Source organism: Pempheris klunzingeri, chromosome 2, assembly GCF_042242105.1.
Source record: "Pempheris klunzingeri isolate RE-2024b chromosome 2, fPemKlu1.hap1, whole genome shotgun sequence".
Taxonomy (NCBI): Eukaryota; Metazoa; Chordata; class Actinopteri; order Acropomatiformes; family Pempheridae; genus Pempheris; species Pempheris klunzingeri.
The window spans coordinates 11809853-11831055 of NC_092013.1; the positions used below are offsets into that span (position 1 = coordinate 11809853).

At 42.5% G+C, this 21203-nt stretch overlaps 2 protein-coding genes across 2 annotated transcripts; both read left to right on the plus strand.

Annotated features, from left to right (window-relative positions):
• Positions 1–1054: 1054 nt before the first annotated feature.
• Positions 1055–6818, plus strand: nbl1 (NBL1, DAN family BMP antagonist). The gene is made up of 4 exons (XM_070851221.1): positions 1055–1516; positions 2886–3066; positions 4171–4282; positions 6195–6818. Exons 2-4 carry the CDS (start codon positions 2894–2896, stop codon positions 6474–6476), a joined length of 567 nt encoding a protein of 188 aa, XP_070707322.1. The 5' UTR covers positions 1055–1516; positions 2886–2893; the 3' UTR covers positions 6477–6818.
• Positions 6819–10973: 4155 nt separating this feature from the next.
• Positions 10974–15182, plus strand: LOC139219365 (transmembrane protein 88-like). The gene is made up of 2 exons (XM_070851187.1): positions 10974–11267; positions 14394–15182. Exons 1-2 carry the CDS (start codon positions 10974–10976, stop codon positions 14619–14621), a joined length of 522 nt encoding a protein of 173 aa, XP_070707288.1. The 3' UTR covers positions 14622–15182.
• The last annotated feature ends 6021 nt before the right edge of the window (positions 15183–21203 follow it).

Below are 21203 nucleotides of genomic sequence, written 5' to 3' on the forward strand. Positions count from 1 at the left end.
GCACTGGTAGGATGAAGTTCAGGAAGTGTGTGTGTGTGTGTGTGTGTGAGAGTGTGTGAGAGAGAGGCGGACCAGTGACAATGCTGAGGTGTAACAGGCCAGCCAAAACCCACAGGCCATACCTGTCTGTACCTGTGTGAAAAATTCTCTGCGATGAATCATATGTACCAGGCTAATTATGCTATCTAATCACCTTTGTTCAGCTAATGGCTCAAAACTGTTCAGTCAGTGTTGGTGAACGTCTGGCATGAAACATAAGACCAGACGTGCCATGTGTGCAGCTGCACGACAACAGCTCCGAGCTGCTGCTGCTGCTGCTGCTGATGTTACCTTAAAAAGCCAGTGAGTCTGATGCTACTTGAGGTGGAATTTACATACACTGGTTTAGCTAAGTACTCTACTTGAGGACAATATTAGGCTACATGTGCTTCTGTATTTACAACTGTCATTATTACTTCCTTTTTTTTTTTTGCAGATACAGATTTTTTCAATATAAAATATCTATTCTGTAATATAATATAATATGATGCATTGCTGTAGTTCAAATTATAGAATATATATAATATAATATAATATATATATAGCCAGCTCACAGGTCAGCTAAACCAGGGCACATCACGCCTTTCATCAACTCCTGCACTCATGAGTCTGTCAGTGGATTCACTCCAAACATACAGAGGAGCCTTAATTAAATCAAGTTGTCAGGAGCTTATGGTTAAGCAACCTGCTATTCATACCATTTCACCTTCCTGAGGGTCCTTTTAATGTTGAGGGAGAAGTGTTGAAGGGATCAGAGTGTTGATTCACATCTGTTTTCCAGTTCTGTTGCATTGTGATACTGTTATTAGTGTTTCAGTTATAACATATGTCAGTAAAGTAATGCCAGGTGTATGTGAAGTTAACGCATGACTGCAAATATGCCCCATTTGTGCAAACTTGTTATATTTGCATGGTTTTTTTTGTCCAGTAAATCCGATCTGCCTCGCTCCCACTTGGGGGAAACATTTGAAACCTTCCCAGCAGCCTCCCTCCCTCCCCGTTTTCCTCCGTCCAGAAACGCACAGCAGGACCCCAGTCTGAGGGCTCAGCCCGCCTCACCCCCGCCACACAGAGTTTCAACAAAAGGCAACAACTCGGAAAGTGTTTTTCAGCGGAGTTACATGGGAGTTTAACGCTGGCCTGAAGGAGAACAAAGGGGAGGGACGGTCTGAGCCGATGGACCCGGAGATGAGACAGCGCTCCTAACTTGCCCCATCTCCCCATCCTTCCCCGCCGGACGGACGGCTCCGTTTCTTTCCGGATGATGTAACTATTTTATGACAGACTGGGCTCGGATTTATCCTCGCCCCGCACCGAGTGCTCACATTTTCCTCTAATTATCAGCGCACGGTGATATCCGGCGGCGAGCCGCATCCCCTGGCTTTAGGTGCCCGGGTCCAGGTTTCGGTGAGGGGGCTCCACTCAGCAGGACGTAGTGCAGAGCTCGGCGGGCTGTTCCCCGGGGCGCTGAGCGGTGGTAAGTGTCCCAACTAACGACCGCTGAGGGGGCTTGTTACTCAGACAGCACTTCATTACTACTTTGACAAGTAACGTTTCTAGTACTCCTGTTACTCCAGCAGCTAATTACCCTCCGTTAGCTGCTAACCTATCTGCGTTACTTTCACCTTTACCACTAGCTAGGTTACTGTTCATCCCTTAGTTAGCTTGCTGACGGGACACTAGTTAAAACTGACGGATAAACTTCTCCCACCTAACTCGAGAAAAAAAAAAAACAGTGAGAAATCAGGGAAATCACTTTCTCCTTTACTACATATTCAGATTGTTGCGGATAGTGTGATAAATAAATAAATAAATAAGCCAGAAAATTAAGATTTGTCGACGTTTCTTCAGCCGTTAATCGTTAAACTAAACGGACGTTGACGTACGTTACGTTACTGGACACTGATCCGGCACTAAAGATGTTATTCAAATGTAGGTTTTGGAAGTTTTATGTGTTTTAAGTGTTTTTAAGTGTTTAAAATGGCTGAGAGACAAACAAGGAGTTTTCAGCACGGATGTATGGTTTTTAATCATACTTTACTGTATTTGTAGCAGTAACTAATTCGTTGCTGTAACGCGTTACTAGTGAAAGGCTCAGTCTGGAGGCTGTGCTGCGTTTAAAGAAAGTAATCTGAATACTCTTTCAAAACAAAACCAAAAAAACTATTACAGAAAGATATTTATTAAACCATCTCCTTTTCTGGTAACAGCACAGCCCAGCACCGTCTGTGTCTTTAATATCTGTGCACAAAGCTCTGTTGACTCTAGCAGACAGGCTACTGCTGTCAGAGACATATGGAGGAGCAGGAGAGTCTACGTGGGTGATCACTGGACACCTTTTTATTAGCAGCAGGAGAAAAAGATTTTGTAGGTTGTAAATGACGTGACTGGTGGAGGCATTTTTAAAGAAGAGAGTGAAAGAGCAGAGGACAGACTTATTTGGTGTTACAGTCAGGTGGTGTTGAGCGGACATTTACCTCCCTCCCCCACTGTTTTGTCTGTTTTGGGACAATATGAACCCACGATGATGTCGTTCTCTGTGTAGCTGGTCATTCAGATAATTAAGCAGTTGTCTCTCTTAATCATTCAAATGAGCCAAACATGATAACTGGACAAAATAAGGACCTCTGCGTTTCAAGCTGCTAATCACCAGGAAGTTGTCCATCCACATCTGCAGGGATATGCAAAGTTGAAATGTCATATTTAACTGTAAAACCAGACAATATCTGAGCAGCAGACATCAGAAAACATCAAGAGACTGTGTGGCTGCTCTTTTGCGTGTGTTTTTTTTTGTCTGGAACAAGGTTAACAGAGCGGTAACATGCTGTGGTTTTCTGCCCCTTTAGGTGCAGTCATGTGGCAGAGGATTCAGATTTGCTGCGCACTGTTTGCACTGTATTCAGCGGCACCGCCTGCACACATTAACCGCCTGGCGCTGTTCCCTGACAAGAGCGCCTGGTGTGAAGCCAAGAACATCACACAGATAGTCGGGCACACGGGATGTCAGCCTCGCTCTATTCAAAACAGGTCAGGATGAAGGCCCTCTCTGTCTCTCTCTCTCTCTCTCTCTCCTTCTGTCTGACAATCTCTCAGTGCAGCTGAAAAAAAAGCGAATAATCCGGAAACGTCTAGATGTCACTAAGCTGCATCCTCGTTCAGTTAGGCCTCACTGCTCTTTGTACAGCAAAGGTGTCAGGGAGCTTCAACTTCAAGTACCACACTATAGTGATTTTACTTTTTATAGTCACTTTATTACAAGCATATATTTTGATTTTATTATTTATCTATCTCACTGGAAGTTATTGGTTTCTATTGAATTCAGTTCAGTATGAAAATCAACCTTTAGAGACATGAGAGACAATTCAAAAAGTATGAAGAGAAACTAATTACTCACCCTATAGTGTGCCGAGTAAGTCTCAACTATGCTGGTTTATTTTCATAATTACTGTAAATCAGCAGCAGGTTGGAAAACTGCATTTAAAACCTAACGATTCATTGGAAGAGCGTATTGAAGGATAACACTGGAGATCCATACGATACTTACTGACATTAATAATCTGTATGTGGTATTCAGCCACAGGCTCATTGGTTCCTGTTGAAGACAAAATCTTAAAAAAAAAAAACAGGATGAATATATGTGTTTTTAATAGTTTTTGGAAAACAATGGAGGAATAAGCTATGTCAGGGTTTGATGACACAGAAAATAGTTAGAAGGATCACTTCATTCTTTGTTTTGTTCTTTTAATTGTATTTTTTGATAATAAGAACAAAATAGAATAGTGTGAGACTTTCAGTGTGTCAATGGATAAACATGCAGGTGTAACACAACAGTACAGTTGGGTTAAAGTTGATTAGTTATCCTAGTAAAACTCCTTCCCCTTGTTTAACACAGCAGTATTCAGGCACAAGGACACATTCTCATCATTGTAATCATGATTTTCAGTTATAATCAGACGTTGACCAGAGATTCACCCAACGCTAGTGAATATCAAGTGTCTGTTTGGTGACTGCGTGTTAAGCTGCCAGGCATCCACAGCTCTGTTTTACACAGGCATGAATGTCTTGCAGTTTGAATCAAGCAGCTCGTGTCTGTGGGCACGGAGGGAATAATGTATTCTGTCCTCCTCGCAGAGCCTGCCTGGGCCAGTGTTTCAGTTACAGCGTCCCCAACACATTCCCACAGTCCACGGAGTCTCTGGTGCACTGTGACTCCTGCATGCCCGCCCAGACGCAGTGGGAAGTGGTAAGAGTTATTTCACATTAGCTCATGTAGCAAGCACACACCAACGGCGACTTGTTAAACTCACACACAAACCACAAGTTTCCAGCATGAAAGATGGCATACGCTGTTCACTGGCAAACACAGAGCAGAGGTAAAAACATAAATGGAGGGATTTCTGTCACAATTTAAGTTAATTTAAGTTCCCTCTGAAGCTTAAGCCTGCATTTGATATTCCTCTGAAGTTCATTGTCCTTCTTAGCCAGAAGGAATCCAGTCTCGCGACAACAAAGGCTTTGTAGTGAGGTGTATGTAGTTTGGAAGGCTGCCAGGTAGGCTAGGCGGGTGGGACCACAGGTGAGGCCGCCTCATGTTTCACTGGAAAATATTGTATCTCTTGGAGTGAACTGGTGTTACCTGATAGATTAATTCATTTTCCTGCTATTTTTGTTTCACGGGAAAGGCCAGGGAAATTGCATTTACTTCTAATTATCTCAAAATGGATGTTTATGTCTGTGGTTGTGATTGTTGTTGCAGGACTTAAAGCAAAATTCACTTTTAAACAAAACAAAGTCAGCTCTCATGAAAGAGGATACTGCTCCATGCTGGTTTGGCTCTTGTGGTAGATTTCTGATAAAATAGCTGAATGATCATTTTCACTGGGTAATGGAAACAGTGAGGGGAGTTGTGTGTGGTCTGGAGAGCCAGATGAGCTTGTGTAACACTGAGGTTTACAAGGGGTTTGTGTACTTTCTGTTTATTATACATTCATGTTTTTCTCTATATTTCTTTTTTCCATTGGCAAGTGTGGCGCAATCAGTTTTTTTGCATGAAAACACAACCTTGTTTTAACACAGGAAAAATTAAGGAAAATAATTAAGGGAAAAAAGTAATTAGTGTGAATGTGACGGCAGGTGGGACTAAACACACACACACACACACACACACACACACACACACACACACACAGCCATCCACCCATCCACCCACATATGGCATAGTGCTTGTATTAGTATATTCAGAATATAAAGTATATAAAGTGAGTATATAAATCACCAAATACAAATCAATGAAATGTAAAAGCAGAGCAACTTTTTTTTTTTTACAATACTTTATACAAACTTAAATCAAAATTGTATCTAACTGAAACAAAGACACAACAGGATAATAAAGAATAAAAATAAAAGAAAAAGAAAACATCAATAAAACAAAAATTGGGCAGCAACATTATCCTAGAAAGTACAAATAGTCACATCACTTTAAGGGGTCATTTAAAGCTGAAGGCCAGCAAAATGTGTCTGTGCTGTTTATTGATTTATTTATCTATTTATGTATGTATGTAAGCCGCAGAGATACTTTCACATTTAACATCACATTTATCTATTTAACATCTTATTAAGAAACACCTGTGCCATATCTAACAAAGTCACAGTTACAGAGCCACAAAATGTATGTTCTTTGTCTTGTCTAGTGTTTTGTTTCCAGAAGGAAATTCAGTTTGCAGACAGGCGTTGAACACACACACACACACACAGGTCTCAGGAATACAATGATGACAATGAACAGCACTAACAGAGCCTTTTCATGGCAGACATTTTGACTTTCTAAAGCAGGAGGAGCACAGGTGGAATTAATAAGATCAATGATGGCTGCATTCCATTCAGGTGAGCCAGTTTCAGGGCTCTGGTGTTGTTCGTGCTCACCCACTGACACGTCTTACTGGGACACTTAAAGGAATCGAGCCATTGTCAATTGTTAATGTTATTGTTTTCACCTGCGCTTCTCCTGCTTTGACAAGTCAAAATGTCTGGGTGGAACAGCAGGTCAAGCTGAGAATAGAAACTCCATCACCATTGGTGGAAGGTTCAAGTCCAAATATGGAGTTCTCAACTGTGTGTGTGTGTGTGTGTGTGTGTGTGTGTGTGTGTTTGAACAGGTGACTCTGGAGTGCCCGGGCAGCGAGGACTCTCCTCGCGTGGACAAGCTGGTGGAGAGGATCTTCCACTGCAGCTGCCAGTCCTGCAGTAAGGAAGGTGCCCAGGAGGGGGCGGTGATGCAGCTGTATCCAGCAGACAACGTCCTGGACGCTCCGTCTTTATCTGACCCCGTCGGCGGCGCTCAGCCTCACCCTCTGTCCCCTTCAGACAGACACTCCAATAAGCACGCTCACCAGCACACAGACCACCACACACTACCGCACACGTCAGATGGAGGGTAGGTCCGCCACGCGTCAGACTGTGCTCATCACTTTGGTCATCCTCCGCCCTCTCCTCCACATTCCACCCTTTATACCAATCTGTAGTATTGTAAAGGCACTTTGGAAATATGGCTTCACTTTGCGTTAAAATGTTTCTCTAAAAGCACACAGACACACACACACACAGAGTCATGTCATCAGATTACACTCTTTTGTACATAAACCCGTACAAACACACACCACCTTATGCACTCTTTTTGTCTGCTGATTACACCTGCATACGTGTGCATCCAGACACGACTATAGTCTGTTTATAAACTGTAATCTCATTACTTTTAATCTGCTTTAATGCAATAAATTCTAATGTTGTGATAACTGCCCTTTTGTCTGTTGTTGTAGTTTAGTTCTGTCCTTCGCTGCCACAGTCGTTATCACATTTCAATCAAAGCGACAATCACAGCTTCCTCTCACTGTCTCTAGATGTGAAGCCCTGCCTTTATCACCAGGTGGCTGCTGTGTGGGTTAGGGCCGTGGCACATGGTGTTGTTTTCTTTGATCCACAAAACTCCAGTCATGGGCAAATATTTAATAGATGTTGGTACTGCTTGGTGGAGTACAGAAGAGCTGCATGATGGGAAGAGACCCTGCTGTTCGCTGCTTCGTTGGCCTGAATCTGATCTCACCGTGCCAGAGAGTTTAATGAGACGCTGTAATGAGAAACCGCAGAGATATTTTGGCTTGTTTATCCTCATTATTCATGTTTTGACCACTTGAAAATAATGCAAAATGGGAAGAATTGGTTCATTATTATATACTTACATGCCCATATCGACGTTAAAGGAGTTAACGGCCGCTGTAATTTGTCCTTCTTAGTGTGACTGCAAAGTAAAAGGAACAAGATCCACGGTCCTCAAGCTGTGCAAAGAGGTCTTTTAAAGTCCAGATGAAGCTCATATCAAGTGGGTTTCTTTCGGCTTCTTTAGAACTAAATTCTCTCCTCTTACAGATGATGTTTACTTGCTGAGCTGCAGAGGAGAGATAACACACAGAGGGGATTTCTTACTCAAAACGCTGAGAGTTTGGATGGTATCCACTCGATTTGGCTAAATCAGACGGCTGATTTTGGCTCAAACATTGGAGTCACGTTAGGAAGCAGCTATCAGCCGGTACGGAGAGACATTATGACAGCAACCGATGACTCTTTAAGTGTGTATATTGCCACTAAATTCAATGTTTAGTTTTTACAACAAGAACATTTTTATGCTTTGAGCTATAAAATAAACAACATACAGTGCCAACAATCAAAAAGCTATCCTGGTGACAGTTTACAGCTTTGTAATCTCTGTTTCACTCCTAAAATCATCCACAAAATCTTCTGGAAAGATGTGTATAATTTGATACACTTTATATATAATAGACAATATAACGTAAAGAGTCTTGGAATCAGTGAACAGCAGGTCAGCTAAACATGCAAAAACGTGCATCTACAGACAAGCATACAAAGTATTAGGAACATAAATGAGTGAATAATAAATTCTGATTTTCTTGGTTTTAAATTAGCTTTTTTCCCCCCAAACAAATCCTCATTTCCCCCATGTATTTAAAGCTAAATTACACAGTTGTTTCCAGAAACTCTTCAGGATGTTTTCTGGGGGGAAAAATCAGACCTATAGCACTGAATTAGTATTTCAGTTTGAGCTTTAAATAGCACTTTTACTGTGGGATGTAATAAATAGTATTAATCTAATGATATAATTACTTGATGATGTAACTGATGATAGCTGCTGTAATTATGACCTTGGATGGATGGATGGATGGATAAATGCCACTGGACTAAGATGAATTTCCATGGCAACCTGCAGGATGCTGTTCAGTAAATGGATGGGGAGTGACCTCTTGCATGGCTCTAGGCAGAGAGCACGCAAAGCTTAATGGTCCTGAAAGGAAACAAAGGGAAGATGTTCAGTTCATGAGTCAACACAGAAAAGGCTGAAGGAGTTTGCTGACGATCAGTGTTTGAAGTGGCTGCCAACAGATTGATCGTACGTGTCTGTGCCACGTTTATCTTAAAAAGTTCACAGTCAGTCCAGCAGATGTCAGCACAGGTCACAGGTAGAGTTTACAGAGGTTATTTTCACTGCACGTCTTTACTTACTTTTCAGCATCTCAAAACCAGACAACAAGCAACAGCACCCCCCCCCCAAGACTCTCCACAGAATCTTTCCCCTCCTGATGTCATCAATCATTCCCTTGTCTCCATCTCTACATCCAGACGGTATCTTTTCTTCTATTTCTCGTCAGCTCTGTCCCATATCCTCCCATCTTTATTCTCTTGTTCTGCGTAATTAAATCTGAGCAGGGAAAGGTTGACTGTCTGTCTGTGCTGCAAAACAAATCGATCATCCCCCTTATCTCCTGGCCGCACAGCTGACAATGTTCTGAGGCTGGTGAGAGGCAGACTGCAGAAGGAGAAACTCAGGGAGACATTTCTGAACATATTACAGCTTATTGTCATTTATTAACTTTGATTTAGTTTCCCTTTAAACTTTTACTGATTTCTCCTCTCAAGCTCATGAACACAGGCGGACTGACCGTCCTTCACCTTCCTACTAAACACTCTTAATCTTTTTCTTGATAATACATTTTATTTTGATGACTGATCTGATGATCTGTGGGAGAGTTACAGGCGTCTTTTTACTGCATTTGTGACCTCTATGGATTAAAGGGCACCCGAATGTCATTTTCCTGAGATTTACCAGTCTAAACCTCAGCAAAGGTCACATGGTTGGACAGATAACAGGATGAACAATAATTTAGAACAACCTATTTTAGTTATTATTCAGACAAATATAAGATTGGCTCTGTAGAATTAGCTACGAGCCTGAAAAGCACTTTTTCACTGTTGTCTCCGGTTGAAAGTTTCATGTCTGTTCAGTGGCATCATTGTGGCAAGGCCAAGCATTCGTTAGACCTCTGCAGATCAGGAAAACAAGACTGAAAGCTAACAAGCTGCCCACTGACAACAGAGAATTACAAGTACAATCCCACCAGATCTAAATATTTGTCTTTTTGGTGCTTTTACTGCTTTTTAGTGCATATTTATCAAATAAAGCAAAAATAGAAATAGTAGTACCAGTTTCTTATTTCCGTTGTTATCCACTTATAAAACTCCACTATTAAAAACAACGTTATGGTCACCAGGTTGTTAGAAATAACATTATTTTGTGGCTGCTTATCCTTAAATCCCTGAATTTCTTGTTTTTTGATAAACCATCAAGTGTTAGTTGTTAATCTAATGCGTTTTTACACAAATCCATAAAGTCTGCCCTTGTGAAGTCTTAATAGCTTGTAATAAATTGCTGGATTGATTGATAAATTGATTTTCATAATGGAGGAGGATTTTCCACAACCTGGCAACCCAAAAGTTGCTCTTATTAATGCACAGACTCCACGCCTGACGTAGAAAAAAGCTGGAAAAAAAATGTAAAAACTAAAGCTCATGTGTCAGAGAAGCGGTGACCTGGAGGTGTGACACCACGTTACAAATGTACCTGTGCGCTCGCGTGCGCGCGCATTTAGCGGTGCCGAGCGCGTCCCGGAGTGGCTCGCTCCGCCTCAGACGCGCGAGGCTCCTCAGAGCAGCTTCACCGCTGCAGCGCAGGGTTCAACTCACAGGTGCGTCTCTGCTCATCACAACTACAGGAAACATCAGTTTTAATTTCCCCCTGCAGAGACACTCGGAGCTGCAGGTCGATCAGAAGAATTCAGCAAACACACCAGAGAGATTGACGGGATTTTTACCTGCAGGTAGGCAACACACTTCTCACTGTCACCGTGTTTAAACACCCTTTGGTTGTTTGTTTGTCACAGGGCTACTCCGTCACATGCACTGATGTTTGTGTCACCATGATTTGGCAGTTTCCAGCCAGAAACCGAGTCTAAAGTGAAATATAAACAGTAGATGTGCATTGTTTTGTCCATCAAAAGTAAGAGAACAGGACGTCCGCTGGGATGCTGGACGGGTTAAAAGGTTTCAGACTGAGTCACTTTTAAATGGATCGTATTGGCGATTGGTGTGTAGTGACAAAGCCCTGATCGATGAGATCGAGCGTGTGTGTGTGTGTGTGTGTGAAACATCAAAGCAGACTATAGGTTCCTCATTTACACAGTCTAATGAGTTATTGGCTACTTGCAAGGGAAAAACAAGAGGACAATAGGGGGGTCAGGGCCTCAGTATTCTTATTTAAGGTTTTAAATTTCAGCATGCAGGCAAAATGAGATCCAGCTCCATCAGCACGGTCACACAGCATCCAAAATGCCATGGAAATATACACTTGAAGTGTTTTTTTGTGTGTGATACAGCACCATAGTGATAACCCTAACGTGGAAGAAGAATTTTCATTAAGTATCCTACACAGTTTAATGTTTTGCCATCGTTAAATTAAAACATTAATAATAAGTCATGTGTCAGTCTGAATCTGAACAATCTGCTCCCTCTTTGTCTCTCTCCGGCTCAGTATGTGCGGTATGGACGTGGACCTGGACGACAGCGGCTCGGGTGAGGAGGAGAAAGAGGAGGAGTTCTGGATGGGGGAGGGAGTGAAGATGCTGCCCCCTCCCGTGGCCCACAGCGGGGGCAGTGCGTGGGGCAGTCGGAGGGGCAGGTGCGGCTGCGTGGCCTGCGGGGCAGGTCTGATCCTCTGGAACTTGTGCGTGGTGATAGCCAGCGCTCTGCTCCTGGCTCTGGTCTTCTCTGTGGTGCTGCTGCCTGCAATGCTGCTGCTGTATGTCGGCTTCCTCTGCCACTCCAGGGTGAGTAGTGTGCAGCACTGTGGGGATGTTATTCCTTCCCTGTTATTTCTCTTTGCAGCCAGGAGGAAAGCTTTACTTTCCAGCTATCAGCTTATCCACTGATATGATTTGAGCTCCAAAATTCAGGTTGTAAAGCCGCATCTGAACTACAGCTGCCCCTGGATGATTAGTCAGATGATGTCCTGAGGCGGACACGGATTCACTGGCACTGGGTCAAGACTATAATATCTGACACAGGATACTGTTGACCAGCGGACTGAATCACAATGTGCCTCTGAGTACAATATTTTCACAATGCAAAATAATAGGATAAATATTTTATATATAAGATCTTTATTCCAGACCTTTTTCCACTAAGTATCGTCCCAAAGATTTTGTCTGTTTTATTCAACACTTACAGCAAATGTGATTGTGAAGTAGACTCAGAGAATCATCTGCTATCATACAAATTAAACCAGAATAGCATTTACATGCAGTCTCAGCACACACTGGAACAACTGTTATTCTATAAATCTCTATAATGTCGCAATTTGTAAGAAGCAAAGATGCAGAGTACAGAGTATGAAAAAAACTGTACCATTATCCTCTAAAGACCCTGTAATTCATTTCTGTCTTGTGAGGTTGGGACAATGGTCTGTGACCTCTAAGTCAAGCATCATTTATTCAATCTATTTCAGTCCTACCGTGCTCTCAAGAGGACATTCAGAGCTTTCTACTGATGTGACACACATGGGGTTGTGGCCAACAGAGCACCTCTTCTGTCTTTTCAAAATGTTGTTGAGAATTTACAAAAAAACATGTTTTAAGGCAGTAATACATTTGATCATTTAGATAAGTGATCAAATTTATAAAGATATTTTGTTTCTGTTCTTCATAAGGATGTTTTTTATTTATGAGAGTCTTTCTATAGTATATGAAGATTCTGGAAGTGAGTGAAGTTTAAGCCTTTCAAAACACACATTTTAAACCCATAATGTCCCTCGTGGGGCACTTAGTGGGATTTCTTCCTCCTCATTTTCAACCAGTCTCCATATTTCAGGAAACAGAGCGCTGACAGAGACAGAAAAGATTTAGTTTAAAACTATTTAGGGAGAGTCAGAGGAGTGGGATGAAGAGATCCTGGTGGTAGGGTAGGTTTTAGAATTAGTTTTATGTTTGTTTCCAAAAATTCATGAAATGAGAAAGAGTTGAACTATTTTTTATTGTCTTATCATTAACAAATAGTGCCTGGTCATGTACGTTTTGAGATACTAAGTACTAAGATACTTAGCTTTTCTATACAAAAAAAATACGTCCCTGTATTGATATGACTTCTTCCCCCATGTGAGCCACAGGGAGCAACTAGCTGGTGAACACAGAGCAAAACAGAGCTAAAAGAGACTGAGCACTGGACTCACATCCATCATGTGGACAGAAATACGACTCCAAATGAATAAAACTGTCACTTCGTAACTGCAGGATGTTTAAATAGTTAACTGTTTGCTCACAGGTTCACCGTAATGTGCCAGCGTTGTGTTTCCAGCTTGTTTCTGCTGCTCCCATGTGGCTGAAATATCAGCTGGTGCAGCTTTAAAGAGAAGCTTTAAAAAGCCGTCTGTGGCAGCCTGACAGGATGTTTTCCAAATCATTTATAAGAAGGAATCTCCACATCTCCTACCCACTCTGTCTCCCTTAACTTAGCTGGAAGTTTAGGCAAGTTAAGCCATGCCATTTACACCGGCACTGGCAACTGGAGCCTTACAGGGAAACGCACAATAAAAGGCCTGACGTGTTTTAGGCAGCACAAGTTACACACCTTCTCCACAAAGGTGTCCAGACTTATCCCTCATGTTTGTGTTGGTTTTTATTATGAACAACAAGCTCATCCAAAGCGATAATGACTGAACTTGAATGTTTGGGCCTGTCAGACAGTGTTTTTTGAGAACAAGTGAGGAGAAAGGTGTGGCTCATGTTTTCTGTGAGTCACACGAGGGGAGGGCCAAGCATCGGAGAAATATGGGGAATCATGGCATGATGCCAAATCATGCTGTGAAGATCTACAGCTCTGTCCTTGGCTCACCTGACAGGCCATAACACTACATCCAACCTCTGATACAGCCGGTCCTTTTGCCAGAGTCCCTGATTGATTTTCTGTAGGCGCAGCTGCTTACGACAGAGCAGACAAATGAAGAACATGCAAAGTATGTGCGTGGAACAAGACTGTAATCGTGATTAGGACAGAGCAAATGTCACGGCGAAGCAAACAATTACAGACAATGCCAGTCAGAGAGTTCTTCTTTTTATGGCGACAGACTGAACACGGAGAGAGAGACCCACTGAGAAGACAAGACTGTGTCTGATTGGGTGCCAGCACCAGCTGTGCACACACACACACACACACACACACACACAGGCTCCAACAGTACGACGAAGAGGAAAATGCACTCAGTAAAACACTGCTGTTGCTATGGTACATTTGTTGGAGCTGAAATTCATTTCGAAAAAGCTTACAAAAGGAAATCGTTAAGAAAAATGGCTTCAGAAGTAATCAAATCGTTTTTATTGTGTCTGAGTGACTTTGACAGAGAAAAGAAGATAACGAGTCCTCGTGTATGTGTCGTGTGTGTGTGTTTATTCCTGCTGTTTGCTCTTGTGTATGAAGGATGTCAGCGTGTACCTCGGCAGCTTCTAACCTCATGAGCACTCTGATCTCACCCCTTGCTCTCTCTCTCTCTCTCTGTATCCATTCCTGGTTTTGCTCTTTTCTCATTTCTTTTGCCTTTTCCTGCTTTCCGTCTCTTTCCCCCTGGCCTCCCCCTGCCCACCTCCTCCCCCTCGCTCTCCGTCAGAGGTAATTGACAGCTCAGAGGGTTACTGACAGCTACAGAGCCTGTTCTTATCTGAACTGTAGAGGGAGGCTGGGAGAAACTCTGTCACAGCCCGCTACCCACACGGTCCCTCTTTTGCACCCTGGGCATATGCAAACACACACACACACACACACACACACACACACACACACACACACCACACACACATTAAACATACCTAGTTGACGACAAATCCTACTTTTGCTTTTTGACAGAAAAGAAGCAGATAGAGGCCGTCTGTCTACTCTTACGATCCCCTCTGTGTTCGTCCTTGTAGGTCCTTGACGCCCCCTCTGCCATCTGCCGTTACCTTGACGACAACAGCTGCTCCGCCCTCATCATCCTGGGCTTTGTGATGATGTCGCCACTCGTGGTCGTGGCAGCCGCCGTCTTCTGCGGGCTGCTCCGGAGGTTTCGACTCCTGCTCCTCATTCAGCCAATCACACGTGCCTGGTACCGAGGGCGGCTGCTAGACTGGGCAGGCAGCGTCCACGCCTGGGTCTGATCAGGACGCCGAGGGTCAGAAATGCCAACAGTCAGGGGGCGTCAGAAAGATAGATGAGTGTAAAATAACCAGATACAGGGGGTAGACAAAAAAACTGAAACACCCTACAGTGTAATCATTTCGATGGCACTACAGTAAATCTGAACTTGTGGTGTTCAGTTGAGTTGAGACTCTGTCAGAGAGATGACACAACTAGAAGTTATGTTTTAAAGAAATAGTGTGAGATTTTCGGAAATACAAGTTAGCTTAGCTCAGCAGGAGGTCTGTAAGCAGTTGTCCAATGTTAAAAAATCTAATTAACCTTGTTTGGAGCTTGAGCTGTGTCTCTTTTATAAAGGCGGCCTATGGGGGAAACCCAGTAAGGCTGAGTGGCGGCACTGTATCCAGCTCACTTAATACATCCATGGGATTTACGGACTATTTCTCGGCTGGAGTTTGCACTGGTTGCCTGGCAACCTCACAGTGTTGACAAGTCTCCAGGTAGTCAGAGCTGTTGTAACACTTAATCCCCCTGTAAAACCACAATGCATTGTTTTTACACCTCGGTTTTTGTACTGAGAAAACAAGGTATAACCAGTGAGGTTTAGAGGTGCTGGTAGGTCAGGTTCGGGATTTTCCCCTGTTTCCAGTCTTTATGCTAAGCTAAGCTAATTACCTCCCGTCTCTATACTTATACTTAACGACATGAGAGTTGTGTTGCTCTTCTCATTGAAGTCTCTGAAAAAGGCAAAGAAGTACTTTTCTTCTCAAATGTTTTCCAAATCTATTCATTTAATGCAAAGTTTGCAGCGTTGTTGCTCTGGTTCGTGTATTGAAAGGTGTCTCGATTGTTTTGTCTACCTCCACATTTAGTTTGTGATTTGTTTGAGAACAAGAAAATGAGATTGTGCTTAAATGCTTCATTGTAGCAATTTCCACCTCAGTCTTATTTGTCTTCATTTTGGGAACTGAATAATTTTCAGTGATTCGTGGAGTGACGTCTTTGTACTTTATCCTCACATACAAAGATCACAAAACACAGTCTGCACTCATTTGATCTGAGGGAACAAAATGTATGTGTGGACAGGCCAGAAAAATGCTAATTACAATTTTGTAAAATTGGATAATTATAGGATTTTCATATTCTAAATATTCCAATAGTGGCTTTGACACAAGCAGGACTTAAAGGAACTGCCTTTGTTTGAGCACAGTAAGGCATCACAAACTCGTTTATTATGGCGATATTCAAGTAGATTTTGTGTATAAAACTAATATTTTTGTGATTTTGTATTGCCTGTTTGTTGACTATGTTGACATGGTTACATGTGGGACTTTCTCAGAAATACCTTGCTGTGAAGTTATTCGTGGTTGCAGATTAGAAGTCCAGGAAAAAGTCAAAATATAATTGCAAACATAGATTCGCTGATGTGTTGAGTTTAACTTGGTCCAATATGTTCCCCGGGGCCTTCAAACACCCTGAAAAACAGGGTGAATAAAGTAAAATGTATCATAAAAAGCAGCGTATAAGGACTTTAATATTGTCTGTGAGGTGAATTAAATGGACAACGGTGTTTGTACTCAAACAGGTTTATCCGATGTAGCATCATTAGCAGTCATGTCTTGTGGGAGGGTTGGTGGTTTATGGAACATATTTCATTTTGATAGATCTTTCAGATCACAATGTGCCATAAAAGCAAAACAAGCCCTTCATTATGAAAACATCACAAAGTAACAGCTGTTTAGAGGGTGATGTAAAGTGGGATTTAAATCATCTGACCAGGAGCTCATTCTGCTGCCGCTTTGCTTTCTCGTCATTTAAATTCATCAGCGACATACACGCTGCACATCCTTTTTATCTATGTGTCACTGCCCCGTAATTAAGTGTTCAGATTTGAGGTTTCGTACCTCAGAGGAAAGCCTTGAATCATATTTTATGAGGAGCAGTCATCACTTGTCCTGTGCCAATGTGATCATACTGAAATGCAACCTCTTTATTTTATGTCATTTATGTGTCTGTTAATGTCATGTCATGTTACTGATCCTCCATTGTATGTAAATTGTTTCTTGACAATAATGACGTCCTGTTAGTACAGTAGATCTGTACAGGAAAAGGATGAAACTTTCACCGTGGTGTATGCTGATAAACATAACACCTGAAATAATTTATTGGAAATGTTACAGCAGCAAATCAGGGCTTATTTTTTGATTTGCTTTTCATTTCAGTGTTATCATCGTACAAATTGTCATGTTCAGACCTACCATCAATAAAAAGAGGGATTTTTTTTCAGTGCCTCTTTTGTGATGTGGCCTGTTTATAAAGGAGTGATTACTTAACATTCAGCTCTGACCTTCTCTCCCAAACACACACACACACAACACACAATAAAACACACTGAAAGGTCATTATGACCTAAATTTCAGAGCAAATTACAGTGTTGCCTCCGATGATGTGGATGTCCAGTCTGTCCTGATGCTGTATGTCGTCCATTAAACCAGCTCAGTGCTGTTTTGACAGATGCAGCATCCTTCTCCTGAGCAGACAGCCTGCATATGTGGACATGTGACTGCTCTCAGGACCGTCCCTCTGTAGGATGGCTGTGTTTACTCGGCTATTTGTGTAAGCTCCTCACAATGTCAGCCGGCCAAAAGCTTGTGTTTCTGCCTGCCAGACAAAAATACAAAATTAAAAGGTTAGGGCCTGGTACTAAGGGTCTCTTACGGTACAGAAAAATGTGTCCATAAGAAACTGTGGAGTACTGAAAGCTAGCATTGGATGCCTGCCCAGATTATTGTTTACATATTCTGCAACCAGGTAATTCATGGTTTTAATCAAAATGTTGTTATTTAGACTATTTTATTGAGACAAAGGTCTCCTACATTGGATTCTCTGCAGTATGCTTTAGGGCTACCACATGACTAACCAATCAGAGGTGGGTCATGCCTAAACCCAACCAATCAGAGGTGGGTCATGCCTAATGGTTACGTCCACTCCTTATATACAGTCTATGGTAAACACAAAGTGCAGCTGTGGCTGATGGGAATGCCATTAGTTTTGCAGGTATTTGGTCATAAACCAAAGTATTGAACAAACTGATATTTTGACAGTTATGGTGCCAGGTAACACAGAGGTAAAGTTTTACACTCCATCCAATTGTTGTTAAGACTTTTCAGAAAAACCCCATGGTGGCATTAAAAGAAAAGGGAATCACTATGTCAGTAGGATTCATCCTGTAGGGAATATTGATGTCTGACTGTACAGAAGTTTATGGCAATTCACATTGGCAGTGGGTACGGTTGGCTAGAAGAGATGAAGCTAGATATGATATGGTGACGTCACTGGAAAGTGTAGGATTGAGCCGCCCAGCTGGGAAAGTGTCCCGCTGCGCCGTGGGAGTTTCCATAGTTTCCCCAACAGCAGCTATATCATAGTGAGAAACCATGACATGCTTGTGCACCTTGGAGCCAACAAAATAACTGCGAAAGCCTCCGTCTGAAAACACACTGAAAAGCAAGGAATCAGGGGAACCGAGGAAAAGTATGCAAGTGACCTCTGGGCTTCTGTTGGTGAGGGAACTCCTCCTCTCTCAGTGAAGGAACGTCCCATACGCTCACGAAGAACTACGGTGTGCATTGCACACTTATTATCAGGTGAATAGATTCACCTTTGCTCTCCTGAACCCATCCCACAGCGATTGAATAAGTGTGGGACTCAGCCCCCACTAGTTTTGAGAGGCACCTCCAGACCGCTCTAATGGAGCACAGATTCGTTTGAGACCACAGCAGGATATCTGGCTATTTCCAGTTGCCTGCTGATTTCTATGAGCTGATATAATAGGCTGAAGTAACCAAACCTTGTGTTTAAATGAGCTGGAGAGTCTTATTTTCTAACCACACACCACAGCCACTTTTGCCAGCTCATTTTCTGAAATGACTATACATATAATTTTGTAGTCATCCTTCTTTCACTGTGTGATAGTTATTAGCCTTCCCCAACATCAGCCTCACCCGACGCCTATGGCAATCCATCCAATAGCTGTTGAAATATTTGAGTCTGGACAAGCCATCTGACGGACTTTACCATCCGTAGAGAGATTGTTTCTGACAGCTGGTAACTCCGTCTGCTGATGCAATTGAAAGCTCCAGATCAGCTACTGAGTGGATGCTGCAGACTGTTTTTGTCAACTGCTGTTTCCTCTAACTGTGAGTCTCATCATAGGCATTAGTCCTGCAGTCTGACTTCCTCTGCATGTGTACTGTTTACTGTGAAGTGGTTGAAAATGTGGCTGAGCATTATTATGCTCTCCTGAGGCAGAGAGAGGACAAATAATTGGGTTATTTTTTTTTTTTATTTAAAAAGGAAAATTGTCTTATAATGCAGGTCAATCATTTGTAGCACTGCTCTCTGTTGTGAAGTGGTTGACAGATTAGATGCAGAGTATGGGGGAGGAAATTGCAATAGGATGGAGCAGACAACGAGCTCTGAAAGCCAGAAACTTCAACAAGAGAAAGAGTGAGCCCTGGTGAGAGTGAATCTTTGGTACTGATGCCCTTTAAAACGACATCATAACAACGCCCTATAAAGTAACTTCATCATTATCCACTGGTTCCCATCACACCAGAAAAAACATTTTTATTGAGTCAAATATTCAACATTTGAACAATGGAATATTTCCACTTGTTGTCCATGCTTTGAGTGTAAAAACAGCATTGAACAAAACAAAATGACTCAGGCCTCATCTCACCCCGGGCCAAGCTGACATTAAGTTTACTGCACATGGAGGTCCGGAGTGATCTGAGCACTGCAGACACCAGCGTGACGAGGAGGACAGAGGTGCGCTCTGTGTTTACATCAATGGCTCCTGGTGCTCAAACACAGTCAGAGGTGATGGACAGTGTTTCCCAGATGTCGAACTTTTAATCTGAAAAAGAAAACCAAGTTTTCACCACCGTGTTGTTGTAACTGTTTACGCTGATCCAGATGCAATGTCAAAAAATACACTACTAGATTATATCCTGGGCACATACGTGTATGTATGTATTAAATATGCTGGTATGAGAGTAGTCTCAGCATCACCAGCGGCAAAAGTCACTAAAAGTTGCCAGATGTCGCCATCCACTCTTTTGAATATTGATGATGTCTTTGCGATGTCATTTGCATACAGCGAAATCTGCAGCCAAATAATCACAAAAATCTTTAAAGGGAGGGAGAGGATCGAATGAAGTTTTTACATATTTATGAGCTATAGGAGCATCGAGACAGACATCCAGAGAGAAAAAGTGAGAGAGACACTCAAATGAATTATTTACATATGAGAGAAGAATCAGAGAAAATAATATACTATACTGTTTATGTATCATAGCGAACCGACTATTTATTAAACCATGCATTTATTTGTCCATTTACTTAAGCAAAACTATTTATGAATCAGTATCTGTTTATAGGAATGTAAAGGTGTGTGTATTACATATAGAATTCATCATTGTCAATATCCTCAGCGCTCCCCTCCTGTGGGATGGTGAGTTTGGGTGCAAAGCGAGTGCCTGAGGGGCATGACGTGAATAAATAGGCAGCTGAGGTTCTGTTAAGTTGCTGCACCTTGTCTGGCAGATTATGTGGAAAGTGTGCATCCCCAGCCAGTTTCAGGCCGTATCTAACAGAGAACATAGAACAGAGCAGAGGGTCTACAGGGACTTAAGAGTTTGGTTTTCACTACGCTCATTTGACTGAATAGCCTCTCTACTTCAGCATGAGTGTGGGAGGGAGAGGACAGAGACCGCAGCAGTAGCTGACTCCTAAAATGGGTTTAGGCCAGCTGCTTCCCTTAACCTCATTCCAGTAAAGAGAGATACATGCTGCCATGTCTCCATGTTGTCCGGGAGACGAGCCTTCCGCTCATTTACCAAGGACATGGTGTAGGCCACACATCTCATCCGTACTCTCATTTTCAGGGGAGAGGCTCAGTTCTGCTGCCTTGGCCTCACGTGTAGTCGAAATATAGCTTGGGGCTGATGCGCTCTTCAATGAGCTCTTTGAGCACATCAGTTTTAGCCATCAGGTTGTTGCAGACTGAGCTGGTTAGAAGAATAAGACAGTCAAGTGGCCTAAACTCATTCGAGGAGTTGACTATTGCTGCAGTCTCTGTCCTCTCCCACGCACTTTTTAAAAATCAGAACAGATAATTTAAAAAGTACAGGATGCTATGTGGGTCACTGTACAATCAGTACAGAACGCCTCCTATGTGATAGTACTCACTTGCCTTGGTGAAGCTGAAGTGTAACTTCAACAACTCCCATTGGTCCAGGAGATGAGACGCAGCAGGCGCTACACGTGTTGACGTGTTGACGGTCACACCTTTGTGATATTCAAAGGCCTCTGACCACAGTTAATAGTCTCGTAGGCCGCCTTGTACGCCTGAAGATAAAGAGGAGTAGTTGTAAGTTTCTCTCACCATACAGTCCACTCTTGATAAGATTGTGGCCTTAAAGGGAGAACTCACCGTGAACTGTGACAAACACAGCAGAGTTTTGAGGCCACTCTCCGCACTCACTGTTCAGCAGTTCTACTTTTTGAAGACACATCTCTTAAGGAAGGCCAAAACAGCT

What these genes read in the sequence shown, in the direction of transcription:
- nbl1 (XM_070851221.1), top strand. Translation starts at nt 2,894, where the DNA reads ATGTGGCAGAGGATTCAGATTTGCTGCGCACTGTTTGCACTGTATTCA. An exon ending in CCTCGCTCTATTCAAAACAG is followed by an intron (nt 3,067 to 4,170) that starts GTCAGGATGAAG and finishes TCCTCCTCGCAG; the next exon opens with AGCCTGCCTGGGCCAGTGTT. An exon ending in CCCAGACGCAGTGGGAAGTG is followed by an intron (nt 4,283 to 6,194) that starts GTAAGAGTTATT and finishes GTGTTTGAACAG; the next exon opens with GTGACTCTGGAGTGCCCGGG.
- LOC139219365 (XM_070851187.1), top strand. Translation starts at nt 10,974, where the DNA reads ATGTGCGGTATGGACGTGGACCTGGACGACAGCGGCTCGGGTGAGGAG. An exon ending in GCTTCCTCTGCCACTCCAGG is followed by an intron (nt 11,268 to 14,393) that starts GTGAGTAGTGTG and finishes TCGTCCTTGTAG; the next exon opens with GTCCTTGACGCCCCCTCTGC.